A 19563-nucleotide genomic window follows, 5' to 3' on the forward strand; every position below is an offset into this window, starting at 1 on the left:
AGCTGGGTAACCATTTATGTTTGAGGTGAAGAAGTTAATATGGAAATTTTGTGAGCTAGGAAAGAGGACGAATGCTATCACTCTAATTTATGACCTTTCATATAAGGCCAAATGTAAAGGCAACTCCAATTGTTTAATATCTCAGGGCCAGCACATCGCAGATGTATGAAATTTGGAGTGTTGGACATAAACTTTTATTACCAAATTATAAATAATTTCTCCCACTTATAATGTTCACCTTTCAAGTTCATCTTGATTAAAATACAAGGGCAGCGTCACACCGATTTCACTGAGTTTTACAGCTGAGAGAGGTTTTCTGGAGTTCACAGTGGCGCATAAAGCATCCTGGCGGTTGAAAGGCTCTGCGCAGAGGAGCTCAGACCTGGAGTCCATCGCTTTTGAAATGCAAGTCATGCCAAAATGATGGCCAGTGAAGTCCGAGCATTTATTTAAGCATCTCAAACATGATATCTGAAACCAAGTGCCCATGATGTAGAATATGTCCCATCTTGTGTCAAAAACAAAAGGCACAACGGCTTTCCTGAGAAATTTGTCCATCAGTCCATGAGCTCATGTTACTCCTCAGAAGATATTACAGCACAATATTAAATGATATAGACATCGGCCCGGGGCTCACAGAGTACACATGAGGAAGAAAACACACACACACACACACACACGCGCGTTATTTAATAGTGACATTCACAAGGGGCACAAAGGAGAAGTACATGATCATGAACAAGAGGAAAAATGTTTTAGTCTGAGGGATTATCAAAGGTCTTCTATAACGCTCAACCGGCATGGCTCATTGGTTGAGCATCGACCTATGAGCCAGGAGATCACAGTTCTATTCCTGGTCAGGGCACATGAGAATGTGCAGGAGTCAGCTGATCAATAATTCTCTCATCATGGATGTTTCTACTTCTCTCTCTCCCTCTCCCTTCCTCTCTGAAATCAATAAAAACATATATTTAAAAATAGGTCTTCTCTAAGGCATCTATGTTTGGGCTAAGACCTAAAGTACAATTAGGAGTTGGCCTGGTTGAAGAGAAGGGGCTTGGGCTTCAACTGATGAGATCAGTTTCAAGGCTCTCACAGTCACCCAGAAGGTGATGAGGTTTGAATTGGATCAGAAGAAAGAAGAATGGAAGTGGTAGTTTTAATGCCCGGGAGTACAAGAGAGAAGGCATTGGGCCCATTTGGGGTAGAGAGTTGGAATTGAGACCCTGCCCATACTTGTGATGATTGAAAGGCTACACTGTAAAAAAGAGGGGGGGGGGGGAGATATTCAATAACTATAGGGTATCTTTCAAATCCCATGATACAAGGGAGATAATAATAGTCCAAAACGAGGGTGTAACAGATTAGATGTCTTTATTGTCCAGTCTGGAGGTCCAGGAAAGGCCCAGGTGCATGCCAGCACTTCACCAGTAATGCATTGCTTGAAGAAGAGCAACCAGCATTCTTAGGATTCTAACACTGATTTGGGTATTCAAATCTGTTCTGGAGACTGTTGGCCAATCCAGTTCCATGTTTGTATATATTATTAGCAGCATCAACAAAATACAATCACACACATGTCCACAAGGTTGGTGGGTGTTTTAAAAAATAAGCTAGACATGATACTTTTTGTTATGAACATGAAACTCTAAAGGACATATTTTTTTTAAAGGAATAGGACTCTAGAAGTTTGGAACAACTAATGAAATGGCAAGAGTTCACCTTAGTATTTTTATACTAGTATTTTCCTATTTTAAGAATACCCAGTATGTTTAAGAGAATGAGAAGACAAGCCATAGACTGGGAGAAAATATTTGCAAAAGGCATATCTGTTAAAGAAATATTATCTAAAATATGCAACAAACTCTTAAAACTCAATGATTAAAAAAAATCAATCAATCATAATAAATGGCAAAAAATCAGAAAAGATACCTCACCCAAGAAGATATACAGATAGTAAATAAGCATATAAAAAAAAAATACTCCAGCCCAACTAGTGTGGCTGAGTGATTGCGCATTGACCCATGAACCAAGAAGTCCCCTGTTTGATTCGTAGTCAGGGCACATGCTGGGGTTGTGGGCTCGGTCCCCAGTAGGGGACATGCAGGAGGCAGCCATACAATTTCTCTTTCATTGATGTTTCTATCTCTCTATTCCTCTCCCTTCCTCTCCCTCTGAAATCAATAAAAATCTATTTTAAATTATTTAGAAAAATACTCCACATCATATGTCATTAGGGAAATGCAAATTAAAACTGCAGTGGGATTCCACTACATACCTACTGAATGGCCAAAATCCAAACACTGGAAATACCAAATGCTGGTGACATTGTGAAGCAACAGGAACTCTCATACGTGGCTGGAGGGAATACAAAATGGTACAGCTGCTTTGGGAGACAGTTTGGCAGTTTCCTACAAAACTGAATATCCTCTCATTATATAATTCAGCAATTGACTCCCTGGTTTTTATCCAAAGAGTTGAAAACTCAACTCATTTACCACGAGTTGAAAACTTATGTCCGCACAAAAACCTGCATACAGATGTTCATAGCAGGTTATTCATAATTGCCAAAATTTGGAAGTGGCTGAGACATCTTTTAGTAAGTAAATGGATAAATAAACTGTGGTATATTGACAATGAACTCCTATCCAGCATTAAAACGAAATGAGTTATAAAGCCATGAAAAGTCATGGAGGAAACTTAAATGCATATTACTAAGTGAAAGAAGCCAATCGGAAAAGGCTACATACTGTAGGATTCCAACTTTATGATATTCTGGAAAAAGCAAAACTGTGGAGACAGTACAAAGATCAGTGGTTGCCTGGGATTCGTGGGGACAGAGGGATGCATAGGCAGAGCACAGAGGATTTTTAGGGCAGTGAAAATACTCTTTATGATACTATCACAATGGGCACATGCAAAATATGTTTGTCAAAACCCATAGAACGTACAACACCAAAAGTAAACCCATGCCTGGCCATTGTGGTTCAGAAACCATACCTGAGCATCAACCTATGAACCAGGAGGTCACGCACGGTTCAGTTCCGTCAGGGCACATGTCAGGGTTGCAGGCTTGATCCGGGTAGGAGGCATGCAAGAGGCAGCTGATCAATGATTGTCTCTCATCATTGATGTTTCTACCTCTCTCTCCCTCTCCTGCCTCTCTGAAATCAATAAAAACATTGGGGGGGGGGAGTGAACCCCAATGTAAACTATGGAGTTTGGGTGATAATGATGTGTCAATGTAGGTCTGTCAATTTTAAAAATTAAACTAAACAACTATGTAAGCTAAACTAAATCTTGTCAAATTACTGTTATAATTTATCATATTTATTTTTATGGCCTTAATAAATTAATGTTTATGTCCATGGGTTTGGAGATGAGTTCTTAGTGGACTAGTCTTCAGAAGAATCCTGCTGATTCTTTGCAAAATTAAAGATACTAAAAATACCCTGTGAAATATGGAAAGTTGCTTTGTGAATTGGTAAAAGCCAATCATAAGCTGCTGAAAGAATTCTGGATAAACACATTTAGGTAAACTTGTTGGCTTGTGAAGTAATTCATGGCGCCCACCCCATTTGTCTAGTTGGGCCCTTACAGTCCATGCCCCTTGGAAAGGATTACAGCTGCCTCTGAAGATGAACCATGACCTTAAAACTCCTCATGACCCCCTGCCCACCACACCAGTCTTAATGACTCCATCAGGGCTGTCTGGCAAAGGGAAAGAGGTTATGAATCAAACCTTCTTTTTTTAAATAATTGAAACAAGTAGTGGGGAATATGGTACAATTTGATGTCTTTTGTGAAAAAGGTTTTAAGGGACAGGGCTTTATATTCTACTAGAGGCCCCGTGCATGAAATTCGTGCGGGGGGTGGGGGGGTCCCTCAGCCCGGCCTGTACCCTCTCCAATCTGGGAACCCTCTCACAATCCAGGACCGCTGGCTCCTAACTGCTCATCTGCCTGCCGGCCTGATCGCCCCTAACCGCCTCTGCCTCGGGCCCTGCTACCATGGCTTTGTCCGGAAGGACATCCGGTCTAATTAGCATATTACCCTTTTATTAGTATAGATTATGTATGTTCTTTGCAGCTAATTATTTTAATTAATACTTTATTTAAATTTTGTGTTTACATTATATTTTATACTGCAAGGACTTCAAAAACAGTCTTTTAAAAAATCCATAATGCTTGGTCTTTACCCAAAGTGAGCTCTTATAGAAGGATACAAGAAAGTCTGTCTTTTGTAGCAAACCATGCCCAGTTGTGTCCCTATCTGTGATATCAATCAAAAGTTCATCTCTTTAGCTTACAAGAGGAGGAATTCATTTTTGTCTTAGAAAAAAATTCTGCCTCTTAGATTCTATAACACTTAGGGTTAAGAATCTGTTTAAAGAAATCACCACTGTTTATGGTGTTACAAATTATGTAGAATTAAAGTATAAGATTTAATGTGATGAGGCCATGTGTGTAGAAAAAGGAATCAAGTCTCGGTTTGACAGTTTCCTTATTTACCTCTTCCTTTCCATTTATAGCAAGAATATTGAGAAGTCAAGCAAAATTCCGAACCAGGTTCCCATAGCAGCACTTAATGTCTGCGCACCATTTCCAATTAGAAATAGTTTGTAATGGAACGCAATTTATTCCATTATAATACAGAGTTACTTTGGTGATTTTAATCCTATTTGTGTCAATTAACGTTGCCACGGAAACAATCTCCTGCTTATAATGGCTTCATCGTCACACACTTGAGTCAAAATCCAAAGGTGGACTTAAATATTTGAGGCGCCTTCTTTTATTTATTTATTTGCTTTCAATTATTCGAGGACATTTCTGGGTGTGTATAGTCATTACTTTCGTAGTAATTTCTAGTTGCCTATGACTTCGAGCTACTTCTTAAATTTCTGCCTGAAAGATCACTTCCTGTTTTTCTTACGTTTTTACTTTTTTAAGAGGGGCTTTCTGTTAAAGGAGAGAGCACCAGCGCTTTCCATTTAACCCCGCAGCACGGACTTTGCCTTCAGGCGAATCTGAACTTCAGGATTTGCGCGTTCCCGCCCGGCTGGGCTCTTTTGGCCCCGCGGGCCGCCGTAGCCAGGGGAGCAGTGATTGGCTGAGGCGGGAAAGTGCCGCCGCCTCCGCGGTTTCGCTTTCGATTTCATCCCGTTGGCGGAGGCTGGACTTGTGGGGCTCCCAGAGCCGGCATTCCGGGTCCCAGCCACGAGGTGAGCCCGCAGACGCACGGGCCACTCCCAGCCCCGGTGTTGCGCCGCCCGGGGCAGGGTGGGGAGCAGCCGCGGAGCCTGCGGGAGGCCGGTCCCGCGAAGGCCGCGCTCGTGGCGCCAGGCGCGGCCGGGAGGTCCGGGGTGGTCGGCGCCGGGATGAGCCGTCCCCGAGAGCCCCTCCCGCGGGGGCGCCTGGACCGCGCGGTAACGAACGGCACCCGCCGGGGCCCCCGGATGTGGCTTCCGAGTGCACCCCAGGCTGTCGCAGGGAACCCCGACTTCAGCCTGGGGATTCGGCGGGAAAGCGGACTCCGGGCATGGCCGCGCTGCGCCGGGGTGTTAGGGCTGCCGGACATTGTCCGCCGAGCCTGTAGCCATCGGGGTGCTTGCACCGGGCCCCCAGGAATTAAGGGCGGGCTGGCCCACCCTCCCAGGCTGGGGACGCCCACCTGCCGTTGTCCGGTGGTCAGCTCTGGCACAGGGCTTTTGTGTGCAGGGGCGCGCGTCCCTGGCCGGGGTTCAGGCTCTGGCTTCCAGCATCGGGGGTTGCAGGTAAGGTGCTCGTGGTTCAGTGTGGTCCCCTTAGAGGTACAGGTTATTGTGGAAAAAAAGAAAGTACTGAAGAGCTCAGTGAGAAAACCATCCTCTGAACCCTCCACTGAGAATTTCTTTCCGTATTTCACTCCTGCTTGTGCTCATGTCTCCTTGAGCTAAGATTACCTGTTTGGCCACTTCACAGTATATTTAGTTTTCCGGTTTTATTTAAAAATTCTTCCTGCCCTGGCTCTCTCATCAATTAAAAAAAAAATCTTCTAAATAACATCTCCAATTTTGTGTATTCTTTTGATTGGCTCCCTAACCCATCATTATGTATGTCCCCCAAATTACTCAACTATCCCAACTCTGGGGCAGTTAGGATATTTGTGAGTTCTTGCTTCATTTTAGCAATACTCTGATAAACTTTAAAAAAAACACCTGTATTTTAGATTCTTTACTTGGACTAGATTTTGAGAAGTGAGATTATTGGAATAGGTGCTGCCTTCTACTGAGGTCTTTTTAGGTCTTCACACACATTGCCACATTGTTTAACAAAATAGTTTAGCGTTTACATCATTCATGCAGGACTGTGCCTGTTGCACCAAAATTATGAGAGCTGATAATACATTTCTAATACACCAGCCAGCAAAGGTGAGCCTGTCTGTGGAATTTTGTTGTTTGTTTTTTGCTTGTTTGTTTGTTAAATGGTGGTGTCTGGCAAGTCCACTTCCTTAAGTTTTGTGAAGGAATCTTGAGGGTGTGTGTGTGTGTGTGTGTGTGTTGTTGGAGTTACTGTGCAGGCTGGCTGACTGGTCACTTTAGTGATCTTCTAGCATAACTGCCTTATTTTGCAGATGAGGAGCCTGAGGCCTTGAGAGGTGAAATGATGAGTTACCCGAGGCGCCCGGCTAATTAAGTAGCAGAGCTGGCATTAGAACTCAGGTGTCCTGCCTCCCAAGTGAGTACTCTTGATGCTGCCTCGGTGGTCTCACTGAACTGTGGCACACTCGACGTTAGAATTTGAAGAGATGTTTACATCCCCGGATTAATCTTTCCTTTTACAATTGTACCAAGCAACAGAGATTTCGATCCTCTGAGGGATTTGTGGCACTAAAGAAATGGGAAAGGGTCCATTTTCATGGCCAGGGCTAGAAATCCTTATTTAGAATGACAGCCCCTTCAAGATTTGTTGGCAGTAGTTGTTTTCAGATTCTCTAACTGCTGGGATAAAGTATTTAAAAAGTTACAATTTATACTCTGTCATCCCGTTAGAACTTAGCTGTTTGTTCTCATTTGTTCCACCTCGAAGGCGGTTTTTTTTTTTTCAAAACTTGATGTCGAGACCAGAGAACAATGCTCTTTTTGATTTAGGACTTACAGCAGTTTCTCACCCGAAATTGACATTTTGGGTCAGTTAATTTTTTGTTAGGGAGGGCTTTCTTATCCTTTGTAGATGGGTAAGCGATATCCTTGGCCTCTACCTATTAGATACCAGTAGGTATCTAGTATCCTCATTCAGGACAATCCAAAATGCCTCCAGACATTTCCAAATGTCTCCAGGTTGGGGGCAAAATCCCTCCTGGTCAGGAACCATTTGCTTACGGGGATTATTTGGGGAACTTTATGTGAATTCCAACGACCCTTGCCTGGACAGCCTGACTTTGGGGAGGCTTCTGGAATCTGCATTTTAGCAAGCATCTCTGTTGATTCAGATGCAGGTGCTTCTTGGACAACAAAGAAACATTTCTCCTTTCTCCATATTTTATTTGGTGGTTACTGTGTCATAGCTGCTCAGGTGTTATAGCTGCTCATGAATGATACTGTATTAGTCACTATACCCGTAGTTGGGGGGGACTTGGGCAGTGTGTGTAGGTACCAGAGATCCCCCAGAAGCTTGGAGCCTGCTGTGGGAGACTGGTCCGCTGGAAAGGAGAGCTGTTCTCAGTGTTGATGTCCTCTCAGACTGATATATTCTGCTAAAGTTTATTTACTTGGGTTGTAATGTTACGTTACATAGCAATATTTTGCTTTTCAAATTTTTTTTCACCCTAAGCTGTAAATATTTTAAGAGTAGGCAAAAATTTCCAGGTGAACATGGCCAAGAAACAAGAATTTACGCGTTTTTTTGCTCAGTGACATGACTCAAAATTACATTAGAGATATTTCTTTCTGGTCGTTATAGTCCTTTATGGGCTGATTTACAATAATTTAGGCTCCCTCTCACTTTCTCTGGCCATCGCCTGTTTAACAGGAGAACCTTGACATAGTCCAAAGGGCAGTTGTGCCTTTGCAAGGGCTTGGGCTTTGGGATCAAGCCTTGGTTCTGCTTGCCACCTCACCTGGTGACCTTGTGAATTGTTCAGGACTCTAATGCCTGGCACATACCTGGATGAGTAAAATTTGGTTCTTTCCCTCCATTTTTTTTACTAAAGGAAATCTCTGCAGGGCAATTTGCAGATGTTCTCATCTCAGAACTCTCAGAAGCTTCTGCCTTTGAATAGCCATGTGTGAAAATAGGTAATTTAGTTAGAACAAACCGGGGTTGGAGGCATAGAGGGTGATTGTGGTGTTAATTTTTAAGGGAGGAGTTTTATCAAGGTGACCCTGCAGAAAGGAGGCCTTTTTCCTCTTATGTTTCTACTAAAGCCTCAGTGTGTGAAATTGCACGAGACCCAGACCCACCGGACCTGGAGACCCATCAGTGCCCCTCCTAGTGACCGGTCGTTTGGTCGTTACTGCATTACGGCCACTGGCCTTTTATAATATAGATGGTTCAAGCGTCTGTTCTCTTGCTTCATAAATGGTCAGAACTGTTCCTTCTGCCTTATCCAGTTTCAAAGATGAAAACAAAGTTTTCACGTGAGCCAAGTGATGGGAAAAATTGTGATGTTGAGACCAGTTTACTCATACAAAATGGATTTATGGGCAAGTTATTAAGTAAAAGGGAGTATCGAGGAAGCCTTATGAAGACAAATGTAAAAATTATGGACTCTAAGGTGATGGATAAAATGTGTTTGAAGCAACATCCTCTTTCCAAATAACTGTTAAAATATTTTTCAAGAGATCTGCCAGAATATAGATGCTCTGGAGAATAAATGGAAAGCTTGGTATTTGTCTCTCCTTTCATGTGGCTTACAGTCTGTTGAGGGAGAAGAGACTTGTATTAAAAAAAAAAAAAAAAGAATATAAGACAGTAATTGGTGACAGGTTACATCAAATAGAACCAGATGTGAAACTTGATGCCAGAGCACATCTCCACTCCATCTGAAGTGGACAGTGGTACTCGTGCAGGTCTCTGCTTCAACCATCCCGTGTCCCCAGCCACTGACAGTATTTCCCATACCCACCGGTTCATAGGAGTCTCCTAGGCTTGTGCAAACGGATCCCTGGTTCCTACCCTGGTTCTACTGAAGCGGAATCTCCAAGTGATCCAAAGGCTCATGTTTGGGAAACGGCCCTAGAGGCTCAAGGCCAAGCTCTTAGTCATGCTCCCCAGGAATGTGGCCCTGCTGCCTTCGGAGGCTGCAGCTGGCCCTCCTTGCCTGTGTCGATTTTCTCCTCACACTGTCCAAGGCCTTCGCCAAGCTTTCTGTCCTTCCAGCTGGTGGACTCTTTTCCTTCACACTTGGCTCAGGTGTCACCTCCAGAAGTCCTTCTCTGATCTTTCTGTGTGCTGTTCTCTGCAAAATTCTATCCAACTACATACAACTTTTAAAAATTCTCCTTTTACAAGGGGGTGTGTGTGTGTGTGTGTGTGTGTGTGTGTGTGTGGTCTGCTTCGGAGTATAAATTCCAAGGGTCCAAGGCCATATCTTGTTGGTGTTGCATCCCTACCCAGCCTATGTGCCTGCCACTAAGGTGCTGGTGAAAGTTTGAAGTGTTGAATGCCTTCAGACAGAAATCGGTGTTAATTGGAGTAAAGATGAGGCTTACTAGTAATGGCAGAGGTATGATCTTTGATAAGCTTACAAGAATATAGCTGTACATTTATTTATTTATTCATTTTAGTTTTTGTAAATCCTCACCCAAGGATATTTTTTCCATTGATGTTTTAGAAGGAATGGAAGGGAGCGGGAGAAGCAGGGAGAGAGAAACTCTATGTAAGAGAAACACAGTGATAGGTTCCCTCCCACACGGCTCCGACTGCGCCTACAACTGAGGTATGTGCCCTTGACCAGAATTGAACCCAGGACCCTTCAGTCCACAGCTTGATCTGAGCCAAACCGGCTCGGGCTATAGCTGAGCTTTTTTTTTAAAGGTGAGGAGAGAGAATATTAATAAGATTTTTAAAATAATAACACTATCAGTTAAATAACTAATAGTCTGGGATGAACAAAATGAACTAACAAGCAAAATAGAGGCAGTCTCATAGAGCAGGCTAACAGCTATCGAGGGGGTGGGGTTGGGTGTGGGGGATAGAGGGGATAGAGTTAAAAAGAAAAAACTCATGGACACAGACAACAGTGTGGTGCTTGTGTGGGGGGAGAAGGAGGAGGTGTGAGAGGGTATGGGGGATAAATGGTGATGGACTTGGGATGGTGAACACACAATACAGTACAGGTGATGCATTGTAGAATTGTGCACCTGAAACCAGTATAATTTTGTTAACCAGTGTCACCTCAATAAATTCAACAAAAAGAAAAAATGCAAAAAAACTCAAAAACGAACAAAAAAACGGGACACCATCAGTTAAACAACTAATAGTCTAGGTTCGTATTCTTTTTTCTGTTGTTAACTGAACAAGGCAGTTAATACTATCCCTGTGAACTAGATTTTCACTTCATGATGCATCTTACTAGTTTTTTAACACAAAATAGCTAGTTTGATCTCGATCTTATATATGAAGAAACTGGCACAATGGGATTTAGCATCTGATAGGAAATGAACTTAAGACTCATGAGTTGAGTCAATATCAGGCCCTCAGGGTTAATAGTATCTGGATCTATTCATCCACAAAACGGCACATGTTCAGCACATAAATAAGGCAGTTTATAAATGAATGGGAAGATTTGTTTTTACTGAACCCATTAAAGGTAATCTGTTACAGTATTTACTTTGTTTTTTATTTTCCTTGTGTTCAAAACTGCATAACATTGTTGTGTGGTCTGAGTCCTGAATGAATAGTGGTTGTCCAGAATAGTAGTTGTGATTTTAGTTCTGTTGAGACTGTGTAGCAAAAAAAATACACTGACAGTTCAGTGGAAAAGTTAAATTAAAATTTGCTGAGCAAAATAATCAGTTGATCACATTAAGATTTTTTTCAGGCCTTGGGGAGATGCAGTGGATGAGGAGGTCCCAAATTCAAGAGTTGTTTAGTAGTTTTTAAAACTTGTATTTTCTGTTATTTAACTTGGGATGTTGACTTCTCTTGGAAAAGAAAATTATTTAACTTAAATTATGAGAACCTTTGAATAGACTTTAAAATATGGCTGATTTGAGCTTGAATGTTGGTTTCACCACATTTGGGAGCAAATTATTTCATCTTTCTGTGTGCCTTTATTTTCATTACCAAAATGGGGATATTAAGACCTTCCCAGGGTTCTTGTAAAGATTAAATTTGGTAGTGTATATAAGGATCTTAGCAGAGTGCTCTGCATAAATAACACAAGCATTCAATGAATGGGTATACTGATTTGTGTATGAGGCAGTAGTACAAGTGGTTGAGAACAGGGCCCTTCTACGATGAGGCTATGTCAGAGGGTCGATGTGAGGACTGATGAGATAATGTATGGAAAGCACATCACTTAGTTTCCGGCTCCTAGTAGGTCCTGAAACATGTTAGCTGTTGTGTGGTTGTAGAATAATGTGGAGTCTTCACATGTGCTCCATTGATGCTTGGTGTCCTATAAATATGTTAAGGCCTTCAGGCTTTTTTTTTTTGGTTCAGTAATTAACTTTTGTCCTTGCCTTTATTGCCCCTTTTCAGATTTCTGATCAGGATTGTTACAATGAGTCTACGGAAGCAAACTCCCAGCGACTTCTTAAAGCAAATCATTGGACGACCAGTGGTGGTAAAACTAAATTCTGGAGTGGATTATCGAGGTAATATTTTTCTGCTTCATCCTCACTGGTGTAATTAAATAACTAAATATGACTAACTGATTTTTAGCAACCTTTTAAACATACCCAGTGAATCTCAAAAATCATTGGTTGTCAACAGTTTTTATGCCCACCTCTTTTCTTCCCCTGGATTGATCCCCTTTAGAGATACAACTGACACCAGAGTGTGTGCTTCTGACTTCCGGTGTGGTTTGTGGCTCCTGTCTCCTGTCTCTGCTTTGAGAGCCTGTGTGCCTCAGTTCCCTGGTACCCTGGTAGCAGCCAAGGATTCCCAGTCGCCTCAGGCATGAATAGCTGGCTGGATACTGAAGAACCCTTGGCACAATAGCGTTTGTTTTGCATAAGTATTGAAGATTGGCAGCAGCTATTTAGACAGTGTCATTTTACAGCATAAACTTCCCACTCGCATAATGTGCGGGTTGTCCAAAAACACCTTTCTGTTCTTTTAGAGAATGCTCTTTTTAAGGCTGCGACACTACTAAAATTAATTGCGTGGGTATCAAATTCCATGTTTTTTTTAAGTTACTAAATTTCTCGTCTTCCAAAATTAAGATATGTTAAATTACCTGGACTAGTTTACAGGGAGAGAAAACCAATTCGTTAGCAGAGTGTTATGGCCTTTCCTTAGTCTCCTTTTTGAATAATTTTTCATCTCTCTTCTGAATAATGATAGTAATCTCTTGAACTTTTTTCACACATGCAAACTTAATTTTATTGAGAGCTTACTGTGGGTCCAGTGAGTGCTCAACACTTTAATTTTCATTTTATCTTCATATAAGTCCTTTGAGATCTCCGTTGATTATCCCCACCTGGTAAGAGAGGAACTAGGACTCAGACTCATGCATGACACAAACACCTTGCTGTTTATATACTGCTTTGGTTTCTTGATATTAATAACATCTCCAATTTAATATGATTTTTTAGTGAAACCAGTGGATTATACTAAATAGTGAGATACTATAAAGTCTCTCTGTACTGCTTCTCATCCTGAACTTTTGATGAACCTAAAAGAGTATGTAATAAACTTCTAGAGATTTGAGTACGTTCAGCAGGTGATGAGAGTGAACACTGTGTTCAATATCTTCTCAGTACCCACTTCATTGAGGAGATCAACCAGCTGGACCTTTTTGTCTCTGCTCTTTAGGGAAAATTTACCTATTTATAAATGTAATATATGTGGGACTTTTTGTTTTGTTATAAATTTCAGAGCAAATACTAGAGAAAAGTATACTCCAGAAGAAAGCCAATTCTCCCAAAATTCTACTACCCAGAGACAGTCAGCCTTACCAACTGGATCTGTCTCCATATATGCATAGTTTTACATCAGTGGGATCAGCTATACATGCACCCTGATTTTTCTTTAATGGTAAAAAATATGTTCAGTTATCTGACAATATAAAGTGTTTAATGACTCCATGGGGTTACCTTGTGTGGATGTACCGTAATTTTGTGTTAATTTTTAACCAATTCCCTATGAATGCGCATTTAAGGGTTTACCAGTTTTGTTGTTGTAAACATATTTGCTCCTTTGACATATCTTGAGCATCTGTCCAACTGTTTCTTTAGAATCAATTCCCTAGGCTAAGATTTCTGAGTCGAAGAGCATTGGAGCAGAGGGTTCATTCTTCTTTAGGCTCTCACCTACCCTTGTATTAGCTTTGTTTTCAACTTTTTCATCCTAATTGGCAACAAGTAATACCTCATTTTATTTATATTTCTCTGTTTACTAGTGAGGCTACATAACCTTTCACATGGGTGGTAGTCATAACTTTTCTCTTTCTGAATGTCTGGCTCATGGCTTCTATACTATTAAAGCAAAGTGGTGTACACTGTTGGGAGTATTACTACACAGAGCTCTCATTTTTTGGTTAAATACTACTAAAAACCAGCTCTTTGTAGCAGTTTCTCTTTAAGCTTAACGAAAACTTTATTTTCTACTATTTATAGTAGTTTATCCCTTAGAGTAAGGAAGGTGTTACAATTATAACCTGGCACCTTTTTCTTTTTTTAAAAAAAAGACACAACCTTTCCTTTGAGAATAGCTATTTTTATTAGAAGTGAACATTTAATTTTGAAATGCTCTTGATGCATTTTCAAACAGATTTGCAGACCAGGTCTCAGAAGTTTCTTGCTCTTTTACAATTGTGGTTTAATTGTAAAATTAATACAGCAGGAAATAAACTGTAGAGTTGTATCATAAACTTTTTGATAGGAGATAATTGTTAATGTTTAGAATCCATTGTGATTCTCTGAAAGCTTCCAGTTTTTAGCAGAATTCTGTTAGGTGAATGTTTTGTGCTCTCGTTACACATACAATTTTGAAAAGAAACTTTTGTTTAGAGGAGAATGGGGCCGGAGGCAGGGAGTGAGGAGCATACTAACGAAATTGAGACTAAATGAAGTTGTCAACTTGGTTAATTGAATCTAATCTGTAGTATTTGCTCTCACTTAAATATTTTTCTAGAAAATACCTCTTTAAGTTAGAGACTCAGTTTTGAAAACTATTCACCCAGTTTCCTTAAGTTCCCTAGAATGTTTGTGGCCATTTTTCTGTATTAGTCGGATTTGAAATATTATAACTGTAACAAACAGAAAGGGATGTGTTATAATGCAATATGTTGCCTTGTATTCTCAAGCTGCTCTTCACTGTGAGTCACAGCTTTAAGTTGTTCCTTCAGGAGCACCTGCTGTCTCCTCCTTTATTATTTTAACAGATTGTGGAGACTTCCTCTTAACCTTGGAGTACATTCATTTGCTGCAGTAGTTGTTGTGAAAGAATGAAATAAATCTGCCAGACCCGTATTTCACTTAGTGGCTAAAGTAAGAAATGCCCCTGGAAAGGAGGAGTCTTGGCTAATGGTCATTTGCTCCTGCATAATTGCCTACTCCTTTTTTTTAGTTTTCAAAGAATGGTGTTATATTTGGCATATTCTTATTATGTTACTTTTGTGAAGGCTTTACAAGTTACTGTTATCACACATACCATGAAAAAAGTGACAGTTCATTGTTTTTCCTACTTTCATGCTGTATGCTTCTTAGCTTTTATTCAGATGGACATTAAATAAAGGCATTTTTCTATGCGTCCATCTATTCAGTGTTGTTTACAGTATGAATTTTTATATTAAGCATGTAAGAGCTAATGAATGGGAAGATGGTCAGCTCTAAGGTATATCCTGTAATTTTCAACTCTTCCTTGCTTTGTATATCTTCTCTTTGACTCAATCTGTCTGCAGGGGTCCTGGCTTGTCTGGATGGCTACATGAATATAGCCTTGGAGCAGACAGAAGAATATGTAAATGGACAGCTGAAGAATAAGTATGGGGATGCATTTATCCGAGGAAACAACGGTAATATTCCTTCGCTCTGTAGTGTAGTTGTACAACATCTGAACTAAGCCTTTGTGTTTATAGTTGGGATCACCAACAGGTTTTCTAGATAACTTAAAAGTTCAGTTTTAGTTTTACTTTGTTTACTTTTAAATTCTTATATTTCAAATCTTCAGTGTGACCAGTTTATTTTTAGTAGCTTCATGGATTTGGGGACTAAAAAATCTCCCCTGCCCTTACTGAGGGGCATTGGTATACTGACCTGAACTCTTTCTGTTGAATACAGTTTATTCTATTCCCCCAACACTGCCTCTCACACTGGAATCTGGGGCTGTAAGAATGGCCAGTGTTTCCCTGCTATCTTTGGTTTGCATCATTTGGCAGTTAGCTTGTCCTATTTGTCCTTTGTGAATCATTTAAATGCTCTCTGTGGAGATTGTATCTTTTAATTTGACAAAAATGACAAAACAGGAAATATGGTTCTAAAATTACTCAGCTTTTTAACATCTAATATATGGCTGTGATTATTATGTTTACTTTTAAGTACCTCATTTAAAAACACATTATCACTAAAGTAATATATGGATTTTTAGGGAGAAGGAGAAGACTTCAAAACGATGGTAGTTATCCCTTGACCCCTCCCCACTTTTTGTTCCCATTCCCCAAATGGAGCTCTGGGAGCCTGAGTTTGGGCTTTTTATTGGTGTGCGTTCTTTACTTCTGAGTAACTCCCTCAGCCCCTTTGCTGTGAACTCAGCGCTCTGACTTAGTGTGGATATTCTATCTCCTGGTCGTACAATGCCATATTTTCCCATATCTTTATATATAATATGCTTTTTAGTTCTGACATGTAGAGTTTCTCTTCTCATTTTTCATACTGTTCTTATTTGATCTCTTACATTTACTAAGAAATGTTAGGATTTTTCAACATTTCAAGACAACTGATAGCAGTCAGTTGCAGGTTCTGTAAGTGATAGGGTGGATCCTGTCACATGCATATACAACATGTAAACCAATTTCCCAGGATGTTTTTACTGTCATTTTGATGCTTCTCTTCATATATCTTTTCCATGATGTAATAATTAATAATCAGTGGTAGTTATTTTTAGACTCCCACATTCACATCCTAGACTTTTTTTTTTATTATCTAAAGTTTTACATATGTCTCCTTTTTTCCCAATTAACGCCACCCTCCCCCCCTCACAAACACACACACACACACACACACACACACACACACACACATCCTAGACTCTAAAGAGGATCTCGGCTTACTTGATTAATCTGTGCTACTAGAGGCCCAGTGCATGAAATTCATGCACTTGGGGGTGGGGGTGGTGTCCTTCAGCCCAGTCTGCACCCTCTCCCAGTCCAGGAGCCCTTGGGGGATGTCTGACTGAACAGGAGCGGGCCTAAGCCATCAGTCGGACATCCTTAGGGCTGCTGCAGAGGCGGGAGAGGCTTCTGCCACCACCACTGCACCCACCAGCTGTGAGCCCCATTTCTCACTGAGCTGCACTCCCCCTGTGGGAGCACACTGACCACCAGGGGGCAGCTCCTGTGTTGAGCAGGATTGGGCCAAAACCGGCTCTCCAATATCCCCAAGGGGTCCCAGATTGCGAGAGGGCCCAGGCTAGGTGGAGGAACCCCACCAGTGTACAATCGGGGTCAAAGAGGGATGTGGGAGGTTGGCCAGCTGAGGAGGAACCACAGGGAGGGCTCCAGGGCATGTCCAGACCGTCTAGCTCGGCGGACCCCAGCAGCAAGCTAACCTACCGGTTGGAGCGTCTGCCCCCTGGTGGTCAGTGCACTTCATAGTGAGTGGTTGAGTGGCCTTAACATATCATTAGCATATTATGCTTTGATTGGTTGAATGGACGACTGGACACTTAGAATATTTTGCTTTTGTTATATAGGATGATCTTTGATCAAGATATCTCTAAATTTCCCTGTGAACAAATCTGTCAGAATCTGAGTAGGTGGGGATGTGAGGGAGGTACACCTTTGGTGACCCAGGCATAGCATTTTGTCTTATATCCTGTCTTATTCTTATGGACCACCTCTCCTGAAGAGTTCAGTGTGGGTGGTCACAGGAAGCCTAGCAAAGCAGCACTTTGGCAACACCAGGGAACTCAGAAAAAGGACTTTTTTTTAAAAAAAATAACAAGCTCCTCAGATCTTGTTTATCCTGTCGCAATTATAAAATTAGACAGCAAATTTAGAGTTTCTGTTGGGGAAATGGGTGAAAATATGTTCTTTATTTGTAATCTGAATCTAGCCTCGTAAAATTTATTGATTTACTTTACTTCAAGCATAATTAATGTACCTATAATCATAAAACATTTTTGTATTCTGGTAACTTTCACATTCATTTTGTTTTATCCTCCTGGTCACAAAAGTAAGTCAGCTAAGACTAGAACACAGTCCTGTATAACATCAAACCAAGTCTAGATTCATAAAATTAGTCTACAGTAGTTCTAGAGTTTATTGTGTAGTATGGAAATTTCCTTTCGATTTGCAGAGGTGTCAGGCCAAAATCTGTTGCTTTTAAAACTTATTGTTATGCCCTAACCATTTTGGCTCTGGATAGAGTGTCAGCCTGCGGACTGAAGGGTCCCAGGTTCGATTCCACTCAAGGGCATGTACCTTGGTTGCGGGCATATCCCCAGTGGGGGGTGTGCAGGAGGCAGCTGATCGATGTTTCTCTCTCATCGATGTTTCTAACTCTCTATCCCTCTCTCTTCCTCTCTATAAAAATCAAAAAAATAATTTTTTTAAAAAAAAAAAAAACTTACTGTTATGATGCTTAAGGACAGTTCTTCAATGTCTGTATGTTTTGTTTTGTTTTTTCAGTGTTATACATAAGCACACAGAAGAGAAGGATGTGAAGGCATCAAGCTTACAGCACTCTTCAGACCTGGATATATTTTTTTATGAGATCTTTTTGGTTCTTTTATATAATTTGTCATATTTCATAATAATTGGTGATTTTTCAGTTATTAAGTAGAAACAGTAATAATTGGTGATTTTTCACTGACATGTGAGTAAGATAAATGTATACAGTTGTGGATTTAATTGTAAAGAATTCTTTCATATTTAAGTTTCAGTCATTTTTTTTTTTTTAACCTATGTGTCTGCGGGATGCAAAAAGAATAAAAAAAAGAAAAAGAGAGATCTTTGTTTCTCCCTACATGACTTTTAAGTCATTTGGTTTGATTGTTTTACTTACTTAACTGACTAAAATGATGTACAGGATGATAATTCAAACATCTTAGAGTTGTCCCCTTTATTCCTTCCCCTTCTATTTCCCACACAAAATGCTTGAGTGAAAATATTCTACAAAGCCATCCAGTTTCAGTCTGAGGGTCCATGAGGTCAGAAGCTCAGCCTCTGATACAGTCACCTGATAGAAAATAGCATCAGGGACCTAGGAGTGGCTCTTCCACAGAAGGGAGTGGGAATCCGACTTGATTTGGGGGAGAAATTTGAAAGGTTCCCAGTATGCTGGTTGGGTGAAAACGTTCCGTTTAAGCCAAGTCTGCCCACAGTCATCTCATATCTCCCCGTATGCTGTTCGACCTGTTGGATTCCCTTGCTCCCTTTCTGAAGCATTGGCATCAATGCCACTCATTTTGTGAACACATCAGGGGAGGGGCTGGCCCTGCTCATCTGTCTGGTGGTCATTTAGATTAAAGCACAGCTTAGGGTTTGTAAACATAGTCAGGTTTCAGTTGCTCAGCTGACTGGGGAGAATCTCCTCACTCCTGATCAGGGAGGGGCGTCCGGAAGCCTTCCTCAAGTGGCAGCTGTGTGCAGTGGCCGCTGTCCAGGAGCCAAGCACCAGCGTGCACAGTGCTGGCACAAGGCGGCCCCTCTGCAGTACGTGACCCCTCTGAGGGGGGTTCACAAGTTATTAATGAGATGTCCACAACCCCGCTTTATTCTCTGAACAGTTTATGCTGTCTCGGGACAACCCTGTGGTTGAATGAATACCAGACAATTGTGTGAATGTTGTATTGGCCTTCCTCCTCCCACCCTCCCCAGTCTAAACAATTGCTTGCTTGAAGGATTGGGGGGGCCGGATCAGGAAGCAGGGGAAAGGGGCGGTGATGGTTCTGGAGAGAGATGTGTGGCACTTTGTCTTGTTTCGTTTTAAAGATCATTGAGTAAGTGGAAACAATTATTTTTTAATAACTTGAGAAAGGTGACCAGAAACATTTGCAAGGTTTAACTGTGTGTACGCCAAAAATACACTACGCTGTGCTTCAATAATTTAACACTGCTTGACAGGGGCTTGAAAAGGAACCAGTCTGTAAGTACAAATCACCAATTTGCTCTTTTACAAACGACTTCTTTTAGGGAGAAAATGGATGTCCCTTCAAGTGGAGCATGCATGTTCCCATTTGTTTCCTAGGATCT

At 41.1% G+C, this 19563-nt stretch overlaps 1 protein-coding gene across 1 annotated transcript; it reads left to right on the top strand.

The window, feature by feature from the left end:
- The first annotated feature begins 5080 nt into the window (after positions 1-5080).
- On the top strand, positions 5081-18314 carry LSM6 (LSM6 homolog, U6 small nuclear RNA and mRNA degradation associated). The gene is made up of 5 exons (XM_036313735.1): positions 5081-5221; positions 6613-6716; positions 11685-11800; positions 15052-15165; positions 17998-18314. Exons 3-5 carry the CDS (start codon positions 11707-11709, stop codon positions 18030-18032), a joined length of 243 nt encoding a protein of 80 aa, XP_036169628.1. The 5' UTR covers positions 5081-5221; positions 6613-6716; positions 11685-11706; the 3' UTR covers positions 18033-18314.
- Positions 18315-19563: the final 1249 nt, after the last annotated feature.

The sequence above is a fragment of the Myotis myotis genome, unplaced genomic scaffold, assembly GCF_014108235.1.
Source record: "Myotis myotis isolate mMyoMyo1 unplaced genomic scaffold, mMyoMyo1.p scaffold_m19_p_6, whole genome shotgun sequence".
NCBI lineage: Eukaryota > Metazoa > Chordata > Mammalia > Chiroptera > Vespertilionidae > Myotis > Myotis myotis.